Source organism: Corvus kubaryi, unplaced genomic scaffold, assembly GCF_017639235.1.
Source record: "Corvus kubaryi isolate FWS band 111438036 unplaced genomic scaffold, C.kubaryi_AGA036_p1.0 138, whole genome shotgun sequence".
Lineage (NCBI taxonomy): Eukaryota > Metazoa > Chordata > Aves > Passeriformes > Corvidae > Corvus > Corvus kubaryi.
Window position 1 is genome coordinate 4,243,828 of NW_024580672.1, and position 14,520 is coordinate 4,258,347.

Consider the following 14,520-nt stretch of genomic DNA (forward strand, 5'->3'; position numbering starts at 1 on the left):
CAGGGACTGCATGCTACCAATGTCTGGTTGTGCCTTGGAGGAGCAGCAGATGAAAGATTGTGGCATTTCCACAGCTGCTCTTACCTTGTCTTTTGTCACTGCCGTACCTCACTTTCCACTTGAAATATGTGTTCAAAACTGCTTCAGCCTCAAATACATCACAAGCGTCTTCTTGTGAGAACACTTCTGGTTTCTTGGTTGTGTTGGACCAGTCTTCCCTGATGAGAGCTGAGTATGGGGATTTCACAAGTGCTGCTCATGAGACTTTCTGGTGGAGTTTCCCGTCTCTTTAGAGGGATGCTTCACAGATGTTTCTGGCTTACATTTCTTTTTAAAACTGCAGGGTTCTTGTGGATGCTTTATTGCAGTCTTTGTTCAGAAAAAACCCCAAACTTCTGTTGATCAGTGTAATGAACTCTGGGCCAAAGCCTGCTGGATTGCCCTACAGGAGTAGGAAAGGCCCTTGTCTTTACTGCTCTTTGGGTGATACTCTGCAGTGAGTCAGTGGGGTAGAATTTGAGAAAAGTTCTTTCTGAGATGTGAATGAACACAATACATAGAGAATAATAGTTTCTGTAGAGCTGACCTATGCACAGGGTAGTTCCCAGTTAAATCCCATTGAGGATGGGGGAGCTGATGGAGGAAGCAAGCAGCACGTTGTTCAAGGAGATGCTGAAGTGGAGCTGTCTGAAAAGCCGTGCAGTTGACAGACCCCATCCCCCTCCATTCCTCAGGTAACATGAGCTGTTGCCTGTTTGATTGCATTCGATTTTGATAAACATTGAGGCGTTTTGTTTCCAGTCAAATACATGGAACTGTCTGATAAACCTTGTTATTGAGATGAATTTTGTGGTTTGTGGTAGTGATCTTGAACAAATGACCCAAAATATGCACAGAGCAGAACAGAGCTTTGCTGTTTTGTCATGTCAAAAACCTCCCAGCCCCATTAAGGAGGGGTGTCTCTCTGAGTCTGTAAAACTGGACATTTTCTTATAAAACCAATTTTCCAACAAAAAAAATGGTTTTAAGACAGACAAGTTATGCAAATACATCAAAAAGATGAAATCCCAACATGATGCTTGTTGCTGATTTCAACCACTGTAACATGAATTCATCCCTGCTTAGTCTGATGTTTTATCTATTCATGGTATTTTAAAAACTCAAAATTCATATAAAATATGGAATTGGATCATAGTTGGGTGTTTGAGTGTGTTGGTTTTCTTTTTAAGCATGGCCCTCTGAACCAGCTTTATAAACTTAAAGCTTGATTTAGCGGTAAAACTGGACTTGATGGTCTGAAATCAAGCATGGGACTGAATCCTGTGGTGTGAAAAGAAATCAGGTTTAGCTTTGGTACTGGCTGATGTCCTTACCCTGTCAGCCAGTCACCCTTGTAGGAAGCAGCTGAGCAAGGCATCCCGGAGCCGATGTTGAGGGAGAGCCCTGCTGGTAGGGGACACCCTGCGAATGGCCATCTCTTGATGGGGCGGGGGGAGACTGTCCTCCCTTTGGCACAAGTGACTGCCCTGGGAGCTGGGCTCCAGCCTCTTCCCCAGGTGGAAAGAGACTCTGGCTGCAGGTTATTTTTCTGAGACGTGAAGGGAGCTGGGGCTTTCTGGGCAGCCCTCTGCTCCCAGAGTGGAACTAGAATGCCTTCCCTCTGCCAAAGGAAACATGGGGTGTGGTGGATGTGATAGGATTTAGGGTTGGGCTGGCTTTTCCTCTGCCTTGGCTGGTCCCCACCGTGCATACCTATGACAGCAGTTCCTCTACCGCACAGTCCAGCTCTTGTGCCCGTGACTGCAAATCCCAGCATTGTGCTTGGGTCTCGTTCTGAGGCTGGCTGGGCAGGGGCAGGCAGCTGGGGAAAGCTGCTGGGCTTTATAGGAAGGCGAAGGCGGCTTTATGTTTCCTGCTCAGATTTTACCTGGCTGCGGGTGGGGTGGGGGCTGCGGCAGCCCCAGCCCTGCTGTGCCATGCCAGGCAGAGCTGCTCCAGAACTACTCAGCTGATAAGGGCTTGTGGAACACATTAGTGTCACATGCCAAGAGCTTCTGGCCTTGCAGAAGTGGCTGGGCTGGTGTTCAGAGGACGTCAGGTTGCCTTGTGCCTTTGCTTGGAGGGAGTCCTGTCTGCTGTGTCAGAGCACACCAGGTGTGAAGAGCAGAGGTTATACCCCTACAGACTTCGAAATCCACATCAATCCTGGCAGTTTCCTGAGCAGCTGCTGGAAAAGCCTGTGCTTCAAAGGTACAAATGGCTGCTGAGAAGAGGAAAAAGACTTTTCTGATCTCCCTGACTGCCAGGGTTTGGATGAGAGGAAATAATCCTTAATTGTCGCAAGGGCAAAGCAGCAGAATTTTCTCAGGGTAAAGGCAGAGTGCTTTGGGGCACAAGACAGGTTTCATCTTTTCCAGTCCAGTTTCCTGAGTCTGGGGAGCACTTTTGCCTTGAAAATAACTTTTACAGTTATTGGGATACTAATCAAATGCCTTCTACCAGAGTTACATGCAGGAGCAATACTCTTGTCTTTCCTAGGAGCCAGGGTTGTATTTTCCTCAGTTCACATATTCAGACTAATTTGTCGTTGGTTATGTAGCAGCTTGATGTCACCCAAACTTTGGAGATCCCTTTTCTCTGTGCCTCTTCTTTGCGACCAGTATAATCCCTTTTGATGACATCTGACCCACCTTTTTGTGGACAAGTTCCCCAAAGAACCTAAAGAGAGAACTCTACATTTGGAGTGAATGTACCAGCCTCAGCATTATGTGAGAGCTTTGAGCCCTAGGACTTTAGGTGACAAAAGTAAATGTTGGACGTTTTTGGAGAAAGAAAGTTCATTTTGTTCCCTGATCTGCTTGTTCCCAGATGTCAAGTTATGTATGGCTGCAGGCTCCTTGGTACCTTCCACCCTCAAAAATCACTTTGTTCCTCAAGAAATGTATTTGGTATGTAGAATGAGTTGGATTTGAAGGGTGCAGCATCAAAATAACAGGAGGAATTTTTTTTTTTTTTTCAGTATAAACAGAAATTATAGGAGCCCTTAACTGCATAAATAATTGATGTTGTTCTGGACTACAGTATCTTAGATGGTTGCTGATTACTGCATGTGTTGATTTACTTAGTGGATGAAATGAACCATCAGGAAAGGCTCAGCTGTTTTTGAGGTCTTGTAAAAAATCTCTTTTTTGTTTGTTTTGATATGGGGCATGTTGCAAAAGAAGCTGTGAGGCTGAGTAACTCCTCGACCACCATTTGAGCATCTGTGAGCAAATCCTCTCTCTCACCTATGCCTGTTTATACCATCTGGCTGAGATCAGCCCTCTCTGTGCAGTATCTGATGCCTTCTCCTGTCTAGGTTAACAAAGCTCCTCTGGCATGAAGGCAGGCAGGAGGGTGAGGGCTGGGCTGCCGAAGGAGCTTGTGCTCTGGAAGCCCAGACCCCACTGGGGTGGGCTGATGCTCAGGGGTTTCACCGGCCAGAGGTATGACCTGCTTCTCCTTTTTGTCTCCTGGTGATGGTGTGATCTGGGCCAGCACAGAGCAGCCAGTGAGATTTGGGCTGCAGCCTTGTCTGACTGTAATGGTGCAGAGAATGGGAGCAGCGTTGAAGGGAGCTCTCCTGGAGCCAGCTGTAAGGAACTGACATATCATTCCCGCTCCCCTAAAGAGAAGGGGTGGGGAACGTGCTTGTCTGAATTTTCTCACACCCTCTGATCTCTGCTGACCCGGCTGCATGCTTTTGCTGGGAGAAACTTTGACTGCTTAGCATAGTACTCCAGCGCTGAGGACATTACTCATGGTAAAAGAGCAGTGTGTGTGGGTGGGGAGGATTAAACTGAATGTCAGAGATGTCTGGTTGTCACTGGTGGCCTTGGAAGTATGTTGCTTCATGTCTGTCCTTTCCAGCAATGACCCAGCTGGGTTTTCCTCTCAAACACACGTAGGTGCAGTTTCTCTAGATCTTTTTCTTGGCTGATGCTAATTTTCTTGTTTGTTATCTCTTCATCACTTCTTGCAGTGTGTGTTTAGGTGTGGAGTGATGGGTGATGCCGGAGGCTGTAGGGTCTGTGAGAAACTGTGAAGAGCTGACAGAGTGAGCATGTAGGGTGCCGGAATGGGTGAGGGGAGAAGGCCGGAAAAAAATTGAGTGAATTTTAGACCCACCCAGCTATCTTGACTCACATGGAGGTGAGTTATGCTGCTTTTCATAAAAAGGCTTCCCACCCTTCCTCCCTCTCATTTGCTGTGGGCAGCAGCTTCCCTCAATATACCCACTGCTTCCTCTTGTATCCTTGCCTGCAGAGGGAAAAAAGGCACCGTATATCCCTGTCCAGGGACTGCAAAGCTTGTTAGGTAGCATGTATGGAGGGGATTGCATCAAATGTAAAATGTGGTTGTGTTTGGCAAGCTCTGGGACAAACAAAAGTTTTATAAAGAGGTCCTGGGAGCTGAATAAGCAGCCAAATGTTTCTCCCGCTGCTAAATCAAAGTGTTTTCTATTGTAAATGCACTTGCCCAAAGACTGTCTGAAGACTTGATATTTCATAGCTCTTTGCTGGCTGGCCATCAGTGCAAGGAAACAATAGCAAGCAAGCTGCCTGGGAGATGGTCATCTGAGCTTTGCAAAGTCCTGGTGGTGTTGGCAAAGTGGAGCCCAAAGTGTGTGTGCAAGGGGGCACATGTGCACAAAGTTTCACTTTGTAGTGTAAGAAAGTAAGGTAGTTTCTTATTCTATCCCAACCAATCCTGAATCTGTGGGACCTCTTTTAAAAAAAGGGGTTGAAGCCTATAACTGGTCTAAACTGTTATCTACTACACTGAGTTTTGCGTGAATAAAGAGTGCACAATCAAACCCATGAATTGTGGGGATTATTTGTTTCTTCCGTATGCTGGCACGTGTGTCGGAGCTGGTATCAAGGACATAGTTTGATGTGTCTGGTTTTAAGTATCTAGATTGTTTCTACAGTAGCCCAGATTTCTTACATAGAACACCAGCCAAAGAGAGCATCATCATAAGCACACTCTGGGACCTATTTTGGACACAGTATAAATCAGTTCTGCTCCGCGTGTCTCAGAATTGTCTGTTCAACAGCAAAATGGCCTAATGGCAGTGTTACCCAATCACCTGGGAGCAATCACCTTGAGGTAGGGCATGGCTCCTTTCCAAAGGAAGCCCTTGGACATGATGTTACAAGGTGTGCAGAGCTTTATTCACCCGACCATGGTGTCTCTGGAACTGGGAGGTTCCTGGTGCCTTGTGAGTCTGCCCATGTCCCCATCTGCTCAACCCCAGTGGAGGAAGCCCAAGCCAGTCAGGGAGCTCTTTTGAAGGACACAAGAGAATATGCATTTGCACAAGCTGTGACTTGTGCAAGGTTGTGTTTGCCCGTTTTGTTCTTGCAGTGTCTTTCTGCCCTTCTCGGCTTTCCATGCAGAAGTGCCGCTTTATCTGCTCAGTTCTGTGTCACCCACCTGTACAAGGTGTGCAGGACACTGCCTGCCGGCCCCTTGGCTCCTGCTGGTCTCTGCTCCATGCTCAGTCAAGAGGAAAGGGTAAGGAGGCAAAGCTGGGGCAAAGCTTTAGATCATCTGAGAGCAGGAGCAAAGCAGTTTCAGGTGCAAAATTTACTGGATGCCTGCTAGCCTGAAGCTTTTGTTCCTTTTCGGATTCCTTTTGTGTAAGCTGGCTGGTAGCTGCCATTGCTCTGAGCACCTCTGCCTGCTTTTCCCCCAGCCACATGCCTGCCCCTGCTGCTTCCCATGGACCAGGCAGGGATGTGACAAAAATAAAAACAGGAAAATGTCTTCCCACTGGCAGACATTTTCTTCTCTGTGCTCCTCACTTAATAACAGAAACGCCTTTTGCTTGATAGCACTGAGATAAGCCCAGACCTTACTGGAAGGGAGGAATGGAACATTATTAGTAGCTATAAATCATCCTATAAAGATGGGGGATGGGTTCCCTCTGTACCTTGTCCTTGTGTAGACATGTTTGCTGTGAACGGTCCTGGCAGGCAGTCTGAGCTGGATGTTGCAGGCAGCAGTTTGTGGAAGGTTGCATTTCAGGGCAAGTTATTTCCAGACCTGAAGCAGCTGGATTTTAAGACATGTTTACTTTTGGCAGATACACTTCTCTTTTTTATTACTGTGCATCCTTGTAGCTTGTCCTTAGGGGAGAGGGTTATGTGGTACCTGAGTGGATGTAATAGCCCTTGTGCTACTGGTGGCTCTTACCTAATGGAGAAGAGCACTCACACTTCAAATTCCTGTGAAGTGGACGCAGAAGGGAACTGACACCACAAGCACTGGCAATGTACTGAGATGTCACTGTGAATGCCGGTTGCTCTTCCTGGTGGCTCGTGGGGGTTCTTCAGGAGGCTTCAGTATTTCAGTGTCCCTGGCTGCTGTGGCTTAGCTGTTCCTGGTGATACAGGATCATTTCTACCAGCCTATCACATATTGTGTAATTATCAGTCTTGAAATGCAAGCTGTATGGCTGAGTCTTCAGCAGTGTTCCAGTGCTGGCATTAATCCACTGTTGTTCCTGACCCTTTGGCAGCTTGTCTGATTGAAAATGAATCATGGTAACAGTGTACTGAGCTTGGTGTTCCTTACAGGGCTGAGTAATGTGCCTCTCTCCCTCCTTTGGTAGCAGAGGAAATAAAGGCCCCAAGAAACCAAGTGACTCAGTTAAGGTCCAGAGGCCAGGAGAGGACCCACACTGTGTTTCCTGCAGGCTCCTTTTGTTTTAATTATATCCTTAGGGATATGTCTTATGGTTTTTATAAAGATAGCTCCCAAATCTGATGGGACTATAGGCAACTTTCAGTGCTCAGGATTTCTTCAGAGCTGTAAACTGTCCCTGTGTGCTGGTTTTGGCTGGGGTAGAATTGTTCACAGTGGCTGGTAAGGGGCGGTGTTTTGGATTTGTGCTGAGCACAGGGTTGATAATACAGAGACGTTTTTGTTATTGCTGAGCAGGGCTTACACAGAGCCAAGGCCTTTTCTGCTTTTTGCACTGCTGTGCTGGTGAGGAGTCTGGGTCCGGCCGGGACAGATGACCTGAACTGGCCAAAGGGATGTTCCAAACCAGATAACATCATAGTCAGCATGTGAAACAGGGGAAAGAAGGAGGAAGGGGAGATGTTTGGAGGGATGGTGTTTGTCTTCCCAAGTAACCATTATGCATGATGGGGCCCTGCTCTCCTGGGGGATGGCTGAACACCTGCCTGCCCATGGGAAAGAAGTGAATTAATTTCTTGTTTTGCTTTGCTTGTATGTGTGGCTTTTGCTTTCCCTATTCAACTGTCTATCTCAACTCAGGAGATTTTTCGCTTCAACTCTCCCAATTCTCTCCCTGGCCCTGCAGGTGGGGGAGTGAGTGAGCAGCAGCGTGGGGCTTGGCTGCTGGCTGGGTTTGAACCACGACACCCTGTCATAAGGTTTACCGGAGGTACTCTCAAGGCAGTGAATCCAGTGGAGTGGCTGCAGATTGCACTCAGTGGCCTCGATAGGTCACCAATCGGCTGCAGCTTGGCAAGTGATGATCTTCACATTTAAATCAGATTTTCTTTATCCATCTGGTGCTTTGTCTGGTGTTTTCATCAGCACTTCCTCTCTCAGTTCAGAGACTGTTTACAGCATTCAAAGTGGTGTGCAGGTAGACATTCATTATTGGCTGACCCATCTGAAGCTCTTTGGATTAATGTTGAGCACCTTGGTCTGTGATCCACGGCTGTGTCCTTCCTTTTTCCATGAAACACTTTCCTAGTAGAGAGGTGAAAAAAGAAAAACATCTTGTGATCTTTCTTCTGGATGGGGAAAATAGCCCACTACAGCTGTGACGAGATGTGCTGAACAGCCTTAGTTTTGGCCTGGGGAAAACAGTGATTGCTGCTAATGTGTGACACTCCTAGAAGGGGAGTGTTTCCCTGAGGGCAATGATTTGCCAACCAAACCCTAGTAAGGAGGGATCTCTAAATCTTGTGAAAGATACTTATGTCTGAAAGGTCTGCTGGGTTTGCTCAGCTGCTTTCCGGCATGCTGAAACCTAGCATGAATGTGTAGAATGAATACCAGTTGCAATGGACTCATAAATGAGGTATGTCTCAGCTGCGAGGCATGTTTTAATCTGTACTCATGTCTGGGAGCAGTCCACCCTTCTCATTTCCTGGGCCTATTAAATAATGGACGAAAGCCCATAGAAGTCATTACACTCCTTTCACAAACTCATTAAAACTGCACAAAATCTTATGTAGTGTTTGCAAAGCCACAAACATGACATTATTCGCCCTCTGCCCAGGCAATAATTTTGGCCCAAAGAGGTCTCAGTTGTTAAGAGGACACCTCTTTAAAAGACGTAGGGCAAAATGAACAAGCCATTTAGTTGATTTATTTGAAAATGTCAAGTTTTAGCTGGAACCTTTTTCATGAGGAGTGTCATACTGACAGCATTGCTGCATAGCGTCTTCTGTCTGGGATCACATGGAGAGGAAAGGGAGATGCAATATGGCAGAAGGTATCAAGGTGAGCTGTGGTCAGTTGGGAGGGCTGGTGCTTCTACTTTTTCAGACACTATTGGCAGCTTGTGGTTTAAAGATGAAGTTTCTGATGCCTTTCTCCCTTCCAATATGCTTGTTAGATCATGCACTGCCTTGGGATTGATCTTGCTGAAGTCAGTAAATGTGTGTTGCACCTGTTCCTGGGCAAAACCAGATTATTACAACTAAAGAAGCAATCCAAAATCTTGAGTCCAAACCTTTCCTTCAAGGAAGGAAACAAATGAGATTGTGATGCAGGCAAAGGTGTTTGTGATTGGCATTGATTGTATTGCAATGACTCTGATACTCTTTTCTGTCACCTCTGTTCTTAGAGACTTGGACTTCTTTCTATCTGTCCTCAGCATCTTCTGTTTCAGAGAGCACTTCTTTGTCCAGGAAAGAACAGATTTACTTTCTGTATGATCTTGCCCTCCAGCATGAGAATTGTCTTGAGTGAAAATACTATTTTTGTTATTTACCTGTTGTCCTTTCTCCAGATTTCTATCTGTGAGTGCCAAAACAAAATCCCCTGTCTAAAAGACCTAGATAGATTTCTGCTGAGAATTTACTTTCGTTAATTTTAACTTCTTTGCTTCCAGGTACCAGTCAGAAAAAACACAACTTCTCCAACTGTTTTTCAAATGCTGCTATGGAAATCTCCTCCCTGGAAAGTCCATTCACTCTTTTTGTTTTGTTTTCTCTTAGGTGACTCCAGGCAGCAAAGCTGCAATAGCCAACTTGTGTATAGGAGACCAGATCATAGCCATTGATGGAGTGAACACAGATAACATGACACACCTTGAGGCACAAAACAAAATCAAGGCTTGCACAGATGAGCTCACTCTGACAGTCAGCAGGTACGTAGCTGAGCAAGACTGGGCTGGAGAGAGGGAGGGTTGCAGGGTGGGCAGTAGCTGTGTTTTGGTTTGACAGTAGGCCTCTCTGGCTGGTTTAATTTGACCTCTCAGTGCTTTGTCTGGCAGGTGCTGGCTAGCAAGAGGGAACTGCATTTCATCCTTTAATCCTGATGCTGCTTGCATTTGCTGCACTTTGACCTTATGAAAACAACTTTCCAAGTGAGGAATTGGCTGATAATTTATGCCAGTCTGTCAGCTTATTCTGTGGCTCCTGACAGCAAGAAACCAAAGATGGTCTCATGAAGACTTCACTCATAGCAGAGAAGGTGCAACCAGAGATGACCTTCCTTCCTGTTGCGCTCATTTAGCAGTTAAACTATACACTTACGTGTTGTTCTGAGTGATTAATTGCCTGGCTTCTGCCATGCACGGACTCAGAAATGTTGTGCATTTTGAAGCCTCTTGATCAAACAGCACTGTCAGTCTTAAACAGTGACGACCCAGGGTGCAACAAAGTTTCATCTTAGGCATCAGTCTTTTCAAGTCCTGAAAAACTAAAGGAGGGTGACAGCTGAGACACAATCTCTGTCACTAGTGTAGAGCACAGGCTGGCTTCAGCCTTCCCACCATCTTGAACTGCAGAGCAATGGACAACTTCATTCCTTTCCCTAACCATGCTTTGTTCTTGGGCCATCTTTGTACAGAGAGGAAATGGAGATGGGAAGGCAGGACTCCGCTTTGCATTGACCTGTTGCTACTTAAAAGAACAGGAGCCTGATTTTTTTGAAGGTGCTGGGGATTATCCTTCCTTTTGATGTGAATTGCAGCTGCAGGTACTGCCACTTTTCAAAGTCAGATGGTAGATGCATTGTGGCATTTCTGGTTGCTCTGGAGCAAGTTTTTCCTGTGCCTGCTTTCCCTCAGAGTGATCATCCATCAATTTCAGGGCAGATGCAGGGGAAGTGCTTTCAAAAGGAGTGCAAAAGCATGTCTTAAATGATACAGTGGTTCAGTTGTTCAGGGCCTTTCTGATAAACAGAAATCTTTACCATAGCTCAGACAATGCCAGGAGTTCAGCAGGCATATCCCAGTTTAGGAAGAAGCGATGGGTCTTGGCCAAAAAAAAATCCTGATGTTTCATTAAGGGAATTCACAGATGGAAGAATGGAGCACAGTGCAGGCAGTGTGAATGGGCAGTGAGCATTGCAGCAGCCTGTTAACCCCAGAGTTTCTCATACTGGCCTTGAACTTAGCAGCATGCAATCTTCCTGCAAAGGAGTGTTCCTTTTCCTCTCCAAAATCCAGCTGCTTGACTTAGCAAACGAGTGCCATGTGGTTCTGGCTGGGAAAGAGGAAGGGAGGCAAGGACTCTTTCAGCCTGCAGGCAAGTTCACTCTTACAGATCATTGAGTCTGTAAAATGTGTTTGCTAATGTTAACTACAAAGTCGTTAAGTTTATAGCTACCCTATGCACGTTTCATTGCCTTGGGTGTGGAAGCTGTCCAGGGAGAGATTTCTAGCTGGATCTACAGCTGTATAAAACTGTGCAGGGGCTTTGAGTTTACAAAGCTCCTTCAAGACCCCCTTTTAATGAGGTAGCATGAGTGTGTGTTGGATGCTTCTGCTGCTGTTCTGATCACTGAGTTCTGCTGACAGAAGGCCAAGAAGGGTGTCAAAACTGCAAGGAAGTGAAAGCAGTGATCTCACTTCTTACCACTTTAGGGTTTGATGCAACTATCCATTGCTTTGTATAAAATCTGTGTGCATCATCATGTGTTGTCTTTCCTGGTTGTACTCTGTTGAGAATATTTTATCCCTAGTGCCCAGTGTCTCCTTCTAGGCCCCCATAACTGTGTTGGTCTAAATGCAGCTGGACTCAGTGGTCAGAAGTGCTACATAGTCTTTATTGCTGAGGCAGGAGCACTTCTTTACTTTGCAATCTAAGGCCTTAAAATGAAAAGCCCTAAGAGGATGCCTAGAGAGGTGACAGAGAAAGACCTGGAGCCATGCTTCATCTTCCTGCTCAACTTAAGGTAGAGGAAATGGGTGAGGAAAGCAGACTATGGGGTAGTTGTGAGCCATCCTCTGTGAAGAAGGGAAGGGCATTGCCACGGAGGTGGAGAGGTTGGAAGGCTCTTGGGGAAAATGAGTGCCACCTGGCCAAATGGTATGGCTTGGGCTTCCTGGGCCTTGGTGGGCACAACTGTCGCTAAGGCTTGACCATACAGTTGATAAGGAGGGCTCACAATACATTCAGGTCAGAGCTGGAAGTTTTTTCTCTGTCAAAGTAGCTCTGTAAGTAGTTGGTTGAGTATGAAAAGGAATGTATATCATGTGCACTTCAACACTACCAAATCTTGGGTCTGGTCTCCACGCTGTGCAGTTGTAGCTTGTTAGCTGAATTGGTTGTACCAAGGAGCTGTGCTGGCACAGATCATTGCTCTGACAGAGTAGCACCTCTGTGGGTTGGAACATCACAAACTGGTGTGAGGATGTCCCAGCTGTGCTAGGTTTTCTGGCGTGAGAAGTCTTCCAGTCCTTTTCTACTCACCATCAGAGAGATGTCTTGTGAAAGCATAAATCCTTAGTGATTTTTAAATTCCTAGCTGATGAATTTTTAATGATTACTCATTTAAATGTTTATCCATGCTAAATATTCTCTGACCTGCATTCAGTGTGGCAGCAAGGTTGTGCCAGGTGGGATTTCATATACAGGTCTGAGCTCACACCAGGTGTTTCAGTTTCACCAAAGGATCAACACCATTGTGACAGCGGAGACTTCTTTTGTGTCTGTGGTGTAAATGTGATGAGTCTATGTGGCTTGAAGAGTCTAGTGGGTGAATTAGTACAAGAAAAATCTTTAAAGGATGGAGGTGTCTCTGCTGCAGAAAGCCTTTAAGCTGCAAATAGCTGGAGGCTCTGAGAGTGTTTCATAGCAGTATTATGCTTGTCTTTTTCATGTGCTCTTCTGTGAACCAAAACACACTTTGTACATGTGTGTTCTTCAAACAGGCAACTGTCTTCTCTTTTAATGATAGCCAAGTAGTTAAGATGTTTTCATGTTTTGCTTACTAACGATTATTTAAGAGAAGTGTAAATATAGAGAATGGAAAGGACCTAAACACTTCTGGTAAAGGAAATGCTGTTTGCTCTGTATGCTTGATTGTGTATATCAACAGCATTCCAATGTTTCCTGTTTCGCTATTTTTCTTAGCGATGGTAGCAGTCCAAAAATATTTCAGATCAGATTGTAGGCAGGAAATCTAGTCTAACACAAGTCACCATTGAAAACGTATCGGCTTTCTAGGTGAAGAAAACATGCCTGGTCTGCTTTTTCACCCAAAAGGGAAAACCTCTTAATTTCCTAGGGTTTAAAACCCGGCCACAAATTGCTTTCTCTGGATACTCTTTTCTAAGTGGCGCTGCTAGGTCCTTTGCTATTAGATTTGTGAACAGAGTTTGAAAGGTCTGTCTTCTGCCTCGAAAGTGGGTGTTCAACACTCTTGCCGTATATAACGAATTCCCACTGAACTCACTGTGTCTAGCAGCTCCCGCTCTTTTCTGAGCCTCTGTTTGTTTATTCATTTTGCTTTTTGTTTCAAGAGAAATGTAGTTTCCAAGAAACCAAAGTAAAGGTTCCATTATTGTCTTCAGCAGTATAAAATCAAGCTCAAGACAGAGTGCTTCAGTCAACTCAAGCCCACCTGGTTGCTGAACTGAGAAATTCACAGGGAGATTTTTGTCTCTCCATAGGAAAAATGAAGTTTTGAATCTTTGAGAGGTGCTACTCTTCTTTTTCCTGGTGTTTTGTTGTTTTTTTGGTTTTTTTTCAAATTAGGGTGTGAACATCACTGTGCTGACATATTAGGGTTGAGCAAAGCCTCGCCTGGGGCTGCTCTCCATTAGTGGGTGTAAGCAGCAAGATGTGTCCAACAGATTGGAGACAGCTATCAACTTTCTTTGGGAATTTATTTGAGTAAGATGCTTCCCCTGACAGAGAACATTCAAAGAAAAGAAGGTACAGGAGGAACAAATGCTACCACAAAATTCACATAATAGTCAAAAGATCCAGGCATCACCCATGTCAGTGAAAGTGCTCATGATGAATTTGACACACAGTTCTGTTGTAGCTGCAGATGTACAAAAGCAGATAAATATTCATTGCAGCACAGGTGAAAATTACTTCTAAAACAAATGCCTCTTTGCCTGTGGCTATAGTCACCAGATGGGTGGTAGAACTGTGCAGCCCTCAGCAAATCAAAGGTAAAGTGTATATGTAGGTGTTTTTTCAGCAAAGAAAGTGTTCCTATAGTGAGTCCTTCCCTTTATGTCTGGAGGCAGTTTGGGGGTGGTAGAGGGGAATATCTGTGAAAAAGGGTTGCAAACGTGTAATCTCTTGTTCTGCTCCTACTGTCATTTTCCTCAAATTTCAAGCTGCTTTTTTGCCACTCTGCTGCCAGCTTATAATACATTAGTGCACCTTCTTTGTTTGCAATAGTCTTTTAATTTGCTGAAAGTGCTGCCAAGGAGCGAAGCTATGTATTTGTTCTTTGAAAAGTGCTAAGATCAGGGAAGTCAGATCTGCTACCAGGACCTGTTAAATGGATTGTCAGAAAGGATCATGTGTAGATGCTTATGAAGAAGAGGAGGGCACATGTATGATGTCCTCTACATTTTATGTGGTAGGTTTGGTTGCACTCTTGCTTGCTCCATGTGTTCCCAGGTCTGAGCTATGGGGAATAGTTGCACAAAGCCACAATAGGCTTGGATTTCTGTTCTAGGAAGTTGGTGGAATCCGTTGACTCATTTAGGTTTGCTTTTTTGCTTTCCTGCCAAGAAGAGTTTTCCAGTTCTGTCATCTTACTAATAATTCCTTTGGCCCTGGGAAAAGCCAGCTGCTCAATGTGCAGCTATATAAGGCCATGCAGGTTGCCTGGCCCTCCGTGGCCGCTCCCAACCTCTCCATGGCTGGTGTGGTGCTTCCAGCCCTTGTGGGTGCATGCCAGCAGCTTTTACTAACAAGTGACACATTCAAAGTAATTTTGGCAAATCAAGATTGGTATTTGTTGTGATTTTACAGCCTCTTTGGCGGGGCAGTAGCAGTTAACTCTGCAGCTGGC

General features: G+C 45.4%; 1 protein-coding gene across 8 annotated transcripts in view; it reads left to right on the forward strand.

The window, feature by feature from the left end:
- Positions 1-14,520, forward strand: part of PDLIM1 (PDZ and LIM domain 1) — a 44,357-nt gene that overhangs the window by 2,817 nt on the left and 27,020 nt on the right. For all 8 annotated transcript variants that reach the window (XM_042018742.1, XM_042018741.1, XM_042018737.1 and 5 more), the window contains exon 2: positions 9,249-9,400. In XM_042018742.1, the coding sequence (XP_041874676.1) occupies positions 9,249-9,400 (152 nt within the window). The remainder of the gene's footprint in view (positions 1-9,248; positions 9,401-14,520) is intronic.